The sequence below is a fragment of the Anopheles funestus genome, chromosome 3RL (assembly GCF_943734845.2).
Source record: "Anopheles funestus chromosome 3RL, idAnoFuneDA-416_04, whole genome shotgun sequence".
Taxonomy (NCBI): domain Eukaryota; kingdom Metazoa; phylum Arthropoda; class Insecta; order Diptera; family Culicidae; genus Anopheles; species Anopheles funestus.
In genome coordinates this window covers 32,579,804-32,590,127 of record NC_064599.1, presented here as the reverse complement: position 1 = coordinate 32,590,127, position 10,324 = coordinate 32,579,804, and the positions used below count along the sequence as shown (strand labels likewise).

General features: G+C 43.3%; 2 protein-coding genes across 2 annotated transcripts; one reads left to right on the top strand and one right to left on the bottom strand.

Annotated features, from left to right (window-relative positions):
- The first annotated feature begins 141 nt into the window (after nt 1-141).
- Nucleotides 142-7,426, top strand: LOC125767170 (phenoloxidase 8-like). The gene is made up of 12 exons (XM_049433483.1): nt 142-1,080; nt 1,146-1,601; nt 1,672-2,299; nt 2,376-2,616; nt 2,691-2,891; nt 4,271-4,277; nt 4,672-5,205; nt 5,465-5,818; nt 5,891-5,992; nt 6,071-6,698; nt 6,763-7,012; nt 7,085-7,426. Exons 1-12 carry the CDS (start codon nt 499-501, stop codon nt 7,284-7,286), a joined length of 4,185 nt encoding a protein of 1,394 aa, XP_049289440.1. The 5' UTR covers nt 142-498; the 3' UTR covers nt 7,287-7,426.
- A 315-nt stretch (nt 7,427-7,741) lies between these two features.
- On the bottom strand, nt 7,742-9,759 carry LOC125771042 (odorant receptor 47a-like). The gene is made up of 3 exons (XM_049441229.1): nt 8,927-9,759; nt 8,384-8,825; nt 7,742-8,318 (listed from the first exon to the last, which is right to left on the bottom strand). The coding sequence occupies exons 1-3, from the start codon at nt 9,469-9,471 to the stop codon at nt 8,160-8,162; spliced, it is 1,146 nt and encodes a 381-aa protein (XP_049297186.1). The 5' UTR covers nt 9,472-9,759; the 3' UTR covers nt 7,742-8,159.
- Between the last annotated feature and the right edge of the window lie 565 nt (nt 9,760-10,324).

Here is a 10,324-nt window from a genome sequence, read left to right as displayed (position 1 = left end):
AAGGCTGAAAGGAAGTAATTTAGAATTGACCACGAGATGATGCACTATAATCTCGGAACTCAAAGTTGCAGACAATGATCTGATATTATTATATTACATTGACTGTCTACAGTTGATTGTATCGGAGTGCAAAATGGCGTGTCGTTGACCTCTTGTTGACCTCACAACCGTTGTTCAGTTAGACTGTATCTGTGCTTGACGGATAAAGATTTCTTTAAAGTTCAATAGATTCAAGGCCATGTCAAGAATGTAATGTCTGACTTTTGTCAGGGTCAATGCTACCTTACCAAAAATAATTGCGGTTTCTGCTGAAATGTTTGGATACGCTTGTTTTATCATTTCTGCAACAAACACAAACACATACACCATTACCATTCACTAGACTTAAGATCCAACAATAAAGTTGTGAGGATCACCATTTAGTATATATAGTGCGGATGTGGATAATTATTGTTACAATTATCACGCGTTTAGTTTGAAGCTTGAAAGCAGTTTAGCATGGCTGACTTGAAACAAAAGTTTCATGGCCTTTTACAGCATCCACTGGAGCCGCTGTTTTTACCCAAAAACAATGGAACCCTCTTCTATGATCTTCCGGAACGGTTCCTAACGTCTCGGTATCGTCCTATTGGGCAAAATCTGGCCAATCGTTTCGGGCCAGACTCGTCGACTTCATCGTCAACTTCATCGCAAGTTAGCAACGATACGGCCGTGCAGCCTACAGTGGTAACTATACGTGACCTGAAGGAACTCCCGGACCTAAAGTTTGCATCCTGGGTTGAGCGTCGTGAAGCATTTTCGCTGTTCAATAGCGAACATCGGAAAGCGGCTGGGAAGCTGATTAAACTTTTCATGAACCAACCGGATGCGGACACACTAGTTGATGTGGCAGCTTACGCACGTGATCGTCTAAATGGGCCGATGTTTCAGTACGCACTATCGGTCGCATTGTTGCATCGTTCCGATACGAAGAGTGTCCCGGTACCGTCGATGTTGCACCTGTTTCCCGATCAGTTTGTTGATCCAGCCACCAAGCCAAGGATGATGGAGGAAGGATCTATTGTGCTGGATGAGAATAGGGTATGTGAATGATTTCCTCTCACTTTTATGGTAATATTTTTAATGGATGCATTTCTTTCTCACAGATGGCAATTAGTATGCCGATGAACTATACCGCAACCGATGCAGAGCCGGAACAGCAGATGGCTTTCTTCCGTGAGGATATCGGTGTGAATCTTCACCACTGGCATTGGCATCTGACGTACCCTGGTTCTGCACCGCCGGAAGTCGTGCGAAAAGATCGACGTGGGGAGCTGTTTTACTACATGCACCAGCAGCTACTCGCACGCTATCAGGTGGATCGCTTTGCCCAAGGACTTGGACGTGTGGAACCATTGTCGAGTCTTCGGGAACCGCTGCGCGAACCATACTATCCGAAACTTTTGCGCTCAGCAAACAATCGCACATACAGTGCCCGTTATCCCGGTATGACGATAAGCGATGTGGTACGAAGCAGTGATCGTCTGGACGTTAGAATTGGTGATGTTGAAGCTGCGATTACACGCGTGCTAGAAGCGATCGATTCCGGATTTGCCATCGATGTACGTAGCAAAGAGGAAGGGTTTTACTTTTTAATCGGTTTTTAATAATTGTCGCCCAAAATGCTTACAGAACGATGGACTACGAGTCCCGCTGAATGACGCTCGAGGGATTGACATATTGGGGAACATCATCGAACGATCGTCGCTTTCAATCAATCGCAGTTTGTACGGTGATTTGCACAATGCTGGCCATGTACTGCTGGCCTACATCCATGATCCGCGCGGCACCTATCTGGAGTCGTTTGGCGCGATGGGCGGCGTAGCGACCGCTATGCGCGATCCTGTGTTTTATCGCTGGCATAAGTTCGTCGACAATCTGTTCCTGAGACACAAGGCTCTTCTTCCACCGTATACTACAGCCGAGCTGTCCAATAGCACCATTACGGTGGAATCACTAGAAACGCAACTGAATCGCACCGAAGGTGGCGTGAACAGTTTGGTGACGTTTTACGAACGTTCACAGGTTGATCTCGGTGCTGGGCTAGATTTCGGACCGGCGGGAACCGCTTTCGTTAGCTTTACCCACCTGCAGTATGCACCGTTCGAATATCGGATCCGCATTAACTCGTCGGCCCGTGTGAATAGACTGGATACGGTACGTATCTTCCTGGTGCCACGCCAAGACGAACAGGGGCGCCCATTGTCATTCAATGATCGACGCACGATGGCTATTGAGCTGGACAGTTTTCGTGTAAATTGTAAGCATGTTTTGCATAATTCTCATTAATTAAGCAGTGCTGATAATGAGTTGTTTTTTTTTGTTGGTTTTACCAGTGCGCCCCGGTACGACCAATATCGTACGACGATCGGAGAGCTCCAGCGTTACAATCCCGTACAACCGAACCTTTGGGAACGTAGTGCAGGCCAACGCGAGCAATGTGCAATCGCGATTCTGTGGTTGCGGTTGGCCAGCACATATGCTGCTGCCGAAAGGGAATGCGAACGGCATCCAGTATGATTTGTTCGCTATGGTTAGCCGGTTTGAGGACGATAACGCTAATGTGACCTATGATGAGTAAGTCCGGAGATTGGAGCTTGGAAGGTTTTTTATTTTATATTTCTCTTCTTCCCTTTCCATCAACTCATCAGAAATGCTGGATGTGACGATTCTTATTCGTTCTGTGGCTTGAGAGACCGGGTCTATCCTAGCCGCCGTCCGATGGGTTTTCCGTTCGATAGACGTGCAGCGAGCAGCGTGCGAACGATGGCCGAATTCGTTTCACCGTACAAAAACATGCGGCTAGCGACGGTGACCTTACGATTCATGAACACTGTTATCGATCGACCGTAGTAGGTTCGTTTGGTTAATGATGGAAACGAAATGGGAATGGAAAAAAATGTGTTTAAATTATAAATAAACTTTCATGCATTTATAAAAAATATAATTTGGGATTTATTAGTTCAATAAAGGAAAGAAGCTTTACGTTTCGTTAAAGATGGGTTTAAGTGTACAATGAAAATACTTCTCCAACAGCCTCACTCGGCTGTGATAGGACCCTTTTGAGATGAGATTCGCAAGACATTATGGCGATTAAAATTAACTAGAAGGATGGTTCCAATAGCTGGAAGCTTGATAAGAATTTTCTACGACTTTTTTTATTTGTTATTTTAATAATTTTTTTATTTTAATATAATCTAGAACGGTTAAATGCATTCTTGTAAATAGCAAAATATCAAAAACAAAAAAAAAGACTTACACCTACTCTCAACTAGGAAAATAAAACTTTAAAGAGAGAATTTTTTCTATATTTAGCAAATCCTTAGGGGATTTATTTAATCATAAACATCCCAAGAACAGGAAATACTCCTTTATGAAGGTACAGATCGAGGAAATAAAGCAATGTCACTCTGAGAGAGAACTTGAATCTACGCGATTATGTCCAATGCATTTGCTCCAAGTTGGTGGACATTCCAACTCAAAAACGGTTCTTTCGATTTTTACACAATTTTATCTGTTATCGTGTAAAGCAATGGCTTCAAAGGATTTAGATCGCGGTCGAAAAGCTGATTTTTCTTAAAAGTTTTTTACCAGTTTGAGTAACATAATAAAAAAATCCTGCGGACGATGATAGTTAGCCAAAATTGAAAAAAAAAAACAATACGGATTTTATTGTATCTTCAATGGTACAGCTTCTAAAACGTACACCAGCAGGTTGGCAATCGATGTGCAAAGGTGTATCTGGTTCAGTGACCAGAAGACTTGCCCTATATACAGGTATATGTAGGTCAAAAAATATATTTTGTTTGCATCTCATTTTTATCATATTTAAATCACAACATTTTTTGGGATTATTCCAACTTAAGCGTTGTTAAGATATTGTTAAAAGTTTAGTAATTTTAATCTGCTTACTTAAATCCGTTGATGATTTCACCCACAATTTATCGTTCATCAAACAAAAAAAATTGTTTCTACTTTAAAAAATTAAAATACTTCTTGAAAATTGCTACAGTGAACAATGGTTAATAATTTACACTAATTCTTCCGCTAATATTCTTCAGAAAAGAATCTAATAAATTACTAGAACTCCAGTTATTAAAAAGACGCCTTTGGATCTATTGAAATTTGTATACATGATGTATGGAAAGACTCAAAAAAGTTTAAATTAATTGAATTCTCTCAATTAATTAAAAACATTCCAAACACAACTGTAACCATCATCGTTTGAAAGTTCCATAGTAAGAAATGTATACTTTAAAGCCATCAGTCTAATTGAAATGGCAGCGTATGTTTGCTAAACACTCGAATGAAAGTTTTTCAATTTTAGCAAAACACTTGCGATGCCTGCAATCGCTAAGCATCCAGCAAACGAAATCTTGATAATTTTCGGTCCAATTCGTTCGTTGAACCGTTGAACCGCAGGGTAGCGATAGTGGTGGTTAAAAACAAAAATATCATCCATCTAAATGCTCGTTACATTTAGGCTAGTTTGCGGTTTCGACGCATTCTAATTCGGTATATAAGAGCGATGCAAATCAGTATCGCCATCAACAGTTTGACAAGGTCAACCGACTGTAAAGCGTGTGCCTTTCCGAGTTGCAACCCATAGTGCCGTAGCTCATCAGCCAGTAGCCAGTAAAGATGTCCAACAACAGAAATCTTCTTGCCCTGCTCCAGCGCCCACTGGAACCGACGTTCTACCCGAAGGACAATGGTAAAACCGTAGTCGATCTGCCGGAAAGCTTCCTGACCGAGCGTTACCGTCCGATCGGTGCATCGCTGCAGAGCCGCTTCGGGAATGATGCTGATACGCGCATCCCGGTACGCAGTGTAGCGCCACCGAGCATTTCCTTTGCGGAGGCTGTACCGCGCCGGGGTGGATTTTCACTGTTCAACCCGAAGCACCGTCAAATTGCGGGTGATCTGATCAATCTGTTCATGAGTCAATCGGACGTTGATACGCTGATGAGTGTGGCGGCCTATTCGCGTGATCGTTTGAATCCGATTCTGTTCCAGTATGCGCTGTCCGTCGCAATTCAGCACCGGCCGGATACGAAGGATCTGAACATCCCATCGTTCCTGGAGCTGTTCCCCGATTCGTTCGTTGATCCGACCGTTTTCCCTAAGCTTCGTGAGGAAGGTTCCATTGTGCAGGCGGAAAACCGAGTAAGTGAGATCGAGTTTAATAGTGGAAGAATATTCAGTTGGTTCATGAATCCACTCCGATTCCGGCGTATAAAAACCGGAGTAAACTCCGAAGCAATTACTCCGGATTAATCTGGATTTAACTCTGGAGTAATTGCTCCGGTTTAATGAGGAGTAACTCCGGAGCAATTTAAGTAATTACTCCGGAGTTGTGCTACTCCGGGAAAATTGAAGATTTAGCCGATCACTAATCCTTACATGTCTTCACTGTCTCGTCTAGATGACTATCGATATTCCAATGAATTATACCGCTTCGGATCGGGAAGATGAACAGCGCCTGGCTTACTTCCGTGAGGATATTGGTGTGAATCTTCACCACTGGCATTGGCATCTGGTGTACCCGGGCGAAGGACCGAGCAATGTTGTAAACAAAGATCGTCGTGGTGAGCTGTTCTACTACATGCATCAGCAACTGATCGCACGCTACAATGTGGAGCGTTTCTGCAATCGTCTTGCCCGTGTACGTCCACTGACCAACTTGCGTGAACCGCTGGCGGAAGGATATTTCCCGAAGATCATCCGTAGCTTGAACAATCGTGCGTTCCCTCCTCGTCCGCAGAATACGGTCTTGAGGGTAAGTGTGAGGATGTTCTAACACCCTTGAAATGGGAAGATATAGTAACGAGAAATTTTTTATTCCTGACAGGATATCAACCGTGTGGATGATAGCGTTATCTTCACAGTGAGCGATCTCGAACGTTCCGAGGCTCGGATTGCGGAGAGCATTGATGGTGGATATGTTGTAGCTGTAAGTAGATCATTTTAGTTGGGTGATTTTTTCTCGAAATAATATATTTTTTAACTTCTTCATCTCTCTTACCGGTAGCCGGGTGGTAATCGAATTCCTCTGGATGAGCGTACCGGTATTGATGTGCTGGGTAACATTATGGAACCATCGGCCCTTTCCGTGAACAGCCAGTTCTATGGAAACTATCATGGAAACTTGCACAACATCATTGCGTACAGTCATGATCCGGATAACCGCTTCCTGGAGGGATACGGTGTAATTGGTGAGTTCCAGACGGCTATGCGTGATCCAACGTTCTACCGTCTGCACTCGCAGGTGGACAACATGTTCCATCGTTACAAGCGTACGCTGCAACCGTACAATGCCAACCAGCTCAACTACAACGGTATCCAGATTCAATCGCTCGGTGTACAGCTGAACCGAGCCAATGCGCCGGCCAACGTGTTGCTGACGTACTGGCAACGATCGCAGGTTGATCTTGCTACTGGACTTGATTTCGGACCGGAAGGAAATGTGTTTGCTTCGTTCACTCATCTGCAACACGCACCGTTCACCTTCAGACTGACTGTGAACAACACCAGCGGAGGAACTCGTCGTGGAACCTGCCGCATCTTTATTGGACCGAAGGTGGATGAACGTAACACTGCCCTAACCATGGATGAGCAGCGTCTGCTGATGGTGGAGTTGGATAAATTCACCGTGAACTGTAAGAATTTCTCTTTTCCGGTGAGAATTGGATTGGAACTTATATTACTTATTTAACGTTTTAGTGAACCCTGGTACGAACAACATTGTGCGCCGTTCGGAACAATCCAGCGTAACCATCCCGTACGAGAGAACGTTCCGTCAGGTGGCAATGTCCAACATCAACGAACCGAGCACGGAAATGTTCCGCTTCTGTAACTGTGGCTGGCCGCATCATCTGCTGATCCCGAAGGGTTCTCCGGAAGGCATGCAGTTCGATCTGTTTGCGATGATCTCGAACTATGCCGACGATACCGTCAACCAGGAGTTCGATGAGTGCGTATTGTTTCGCGAATCTTGTGCTATTCATTCTCAATTATTAAATTTCAATTCCAAAATTTTTTTTAGGAATGTCAACTGCAACGATTCACACTCGTTCTGCGGACTGCGTGATCAGCTGTACCCGGATCGTCGTGCGATGGGCTATCCGTTCGATCGTCCCGTACCAACCACTGTTAGAGGCTTGCCCGATTTTACCCGTGGCAATACCAACATGGCCACGGCTCAGGTGCAGGTACGCTTCACCAACACTGTCATCGCCAGAACTTAGGAAGTTTGTGGCATCCCGGAAACTGGAGCCGTTTGCGGCATTTGATTGGAACGCGAGATTCTTTTTTATTATGCATTTATTTTCTTCCCAATAAACTTCACTTATTATTCAGAAGCATTTTAAAGCATTTTTGTTACTGTAACTTCAGTGAAAGTTGAACGAGAAAAAAAGGACAAATAGCCTGCATAATGTTTGTAATTATTGTGCAAAAGCTTGTTACTAAATCATATTACCCTTTCGAAAAAAAAGAGAAACAATACCAATGTTTTTAATGGTCTATTGGTGCCAATCTACCCAAGAGAGACTAATAATAAGTCCTTAAAAACCGTTCAGTGATGTGCAGTTTCTATACTCATAATTTCTATACTCGTTTCATTCTATACTCGTTTAAATGTTGAATGTTTAAATCAATTATTATTTTTTTACTTCAGCTTCTAATGCCGATCACAGATTAATTGAATTTAAATTCAACATTTTAGCAATAAGCTTTTATAGCTTTGATGCCATCTACTTAGTTCTTTACAAACGCCTAAATGTATGCAATTGCTATTAAATTGATAACTTTCTGTTTGTTTTGTGGGATGTTCTATTTTAACCACGCCATGACATTTTAAAGAAGCCACTTAAAATTAATGATAATTGCATATCTTGAAAGTGTTTTCACTTCTAAACCACAGTCGGATCGGAAAGCTGAAAAGGCAAGTGAGAGTCAAACAAAAGCATTATAAGCTTCTACAGTTTCGTGTCTTGAATGCAGTCAATCTACTCCATCAGCGACATAAGTAGAGCAACGTACGATCCAGCGGAGTTTAAAATCTGTAATGAAATAAAATCTGTTTAAACATTTAATACTTATGATCAACTTATAATGTACTATACCGCATTCAGCGTAGGCAGCGATGCCTCAGTAAAGCCTGATTTTGCGTTCACCGATTTCTTCGCACGCATCATGCAGTTGATTAGCATTTTCTGCGTCCGTACATCCGTCTCGTACCAATTACTTTTGTAAACAGCATCATGCACCAGTGTGCTCTGCAAACCGAACGCATAATATAGGACACAAAATCACAGCAAAAGAGGGGAAAATATATATTCACCTCATGATAAAGCTGTGATCCGTAGTAACAGTAGTAAGTAACCTGTATGGTAATGGCCGTCCCGTACGCTACGTAAACCACCATAATGGTTGTGCCCGCCGAAATGACCAACTGGAACCCAAGCATACACAGCAGCATCGACGAGATGAGCAATTGATTTAGGATGACAGTCTTGTACGCATCGATGACACGATCGGACAAGTGCAGTATATACTTGTGGTATTCGATGAGTTTGCCAAGCTGCCGACCATTACCGACCATACCGAACTGCAAATTCTCGAACCGTTCCTGTATGATGACAAAGTGTGCTACCAGACAGGAGGAAAACGTACCGAACGAAGCATCACAAGCCACACAATCTAGCACGACCCAGAATATCGCTACGCTGCACCAGACAAAGAAAATCGTAAAGGTCACCGGATGTTTCACATCGAACGGGAAGCTGCCGGGTGTCCGCGGGAAGGAAAAAAAAAATCATAACGAGAATAAAAGCTTTCGTCTATCCCGGGGAAGGTGAGGAAAAGACACGCAAAAGGAACTTACTCCATCAGTAGTGGCAGCTTCCAGTCAGCTTGCTCCGATAGGACGACCAGCACGAGGGCAACACCCACGAATAGTACGCCGGTTGACATGGCGGTAATCAAATAAGCCCACGCAAGGAACCGGTCAATGCGGTTATACTTTTGCACGATCCGGATTTCGTTCGGCTGCAACGTACGCTTCAGTGCGTCCAGTTCGTCCACAATGTGCCAAACCTCGGACCGATGGAGGCGCAGATTGTACTGGCGCACCAGTCCCAGGTAGGCGGTAAAGGTCGGTCCCAAACAGTCGCACAGCAGCATGATTTCGTCGATGTGCTTGACGGCAAACAGTACGGTGCCGAGCTTCATGACGAGCACGGTGAAAAAGCTAAACGCGTACAGTACACTGTCAGCGTGTGTCGCACGGCGTGATATGCCAATGGCCCTTAGGCAGATTGATTGGACGCGGAAAAAGTCAACGGTCGGTGCACGGTTTAGCATGATTGATGCGAAAAGACGTTTCCCCTGATACTGACTGGGTTTTTGTGATGGTTGGCCGGAAGACATTTTAAAGGATTGGAAAGCATTTGTGCTAGATGCATATATGGCTAATCAGTGCCCACAACCAATCGTACCAATTTATGTTTGATATGCGGTAATTAAACTGTCGACCGTATGTCAATCGTAAAAGGGATTCGTTTACATATCAATCTTATTACACGTACGAAGATGATCGATTAATTGTACTGTTGGTGGAAAAGAAATATGACTTTGACAGGGTTTGGAAATTGAAACATACAGGATGGCAACATACAGTAGTGATACATAGAACAAGGCAAACATAGAAAAATGTCGCGCGACATGAACGTGAGCAACACTTGTATGGACAATGTTTTAAAAAAGGACTTTGGAAATGCAGCTTTTAAGAAGCAGAATATCTATTTATTAATTCGAAAAAATGTTGGCAACAGGGTAGTCAGATCTCGGTTTCTGCTAAAGACGCATGCTGGTCAGAATATTGTTTTTTCGGACGAAGAGTTATTGCCTTTGGAGGCAGCTTTTGAACAAGCAAAATGATCGTATTTATGGGGCATTTCCTCGTGATATGTATGCCGATAAAAGAGCAGTTGAGTGATATAAAAATGCATTTTTTCAGTGACCAAATACTACTTGCAACACGTTGTCAAAGACAATTCGAAGCCTTGCGCTAGAAATGTTCTTTTTTAGAAAAGACAGTTCTTGCCTTCGATAGGATTCAGCTCCAGCACCGTATAAGGGTTTAATTGTTCAAGAATGGTCTATGGAAAATTTGCATCCGAATGGCCTGGAGCGTCTTCGGATTTGAACCCATTGGACATCAGTATTTGGAGATAAATGCTAAGAAAGTCAGACGACATTAAGCATTTGAATTTTGACGCAT

Coding starts and splice junctions, on each gene's coding strand:
- LOC125767170 (XM_049433483.1), top strand. CDS start 499: ATGGCTGACTTGAAACAAAAGTTTCATGGCCTTTTACAGCATCCACTG. Junction 1,081..1,145: donor TTGTGCTGGATGAGAATAGG/GTATGTGAATGA, acceptor TCTTTCTCACAG/ATGGCAATTAGTATGCCGAT. Junction 5,819..5,890: donor CGCAGAATACGGTCTTGAGG/GTAAGTGTGAGG, acceptor TATTCCTGACAG/GATATCAACCGTGTGGATGA.
- LOC125771042 (XM_049441229.1), bottom strand. CDS start 9,471: ATGTCTTCCGGCCAACCATCACAAAAACCCAGTCAGTATCAGGGGAAA. Junction 8,826..8,926: donor AAGCTGCCACTACTGATGGA/GTAAGTTCCTTT, acceptor GACACCCGGCAG/CTTCCCGTTCGATGTGAAAC. Junction 8,319..8,383: donor GATCACAGCTTTATCATGAG/GTGAATATATAT, acceptor TTCGGTTTGCAG/AGCACACTGGTGCATGATGC.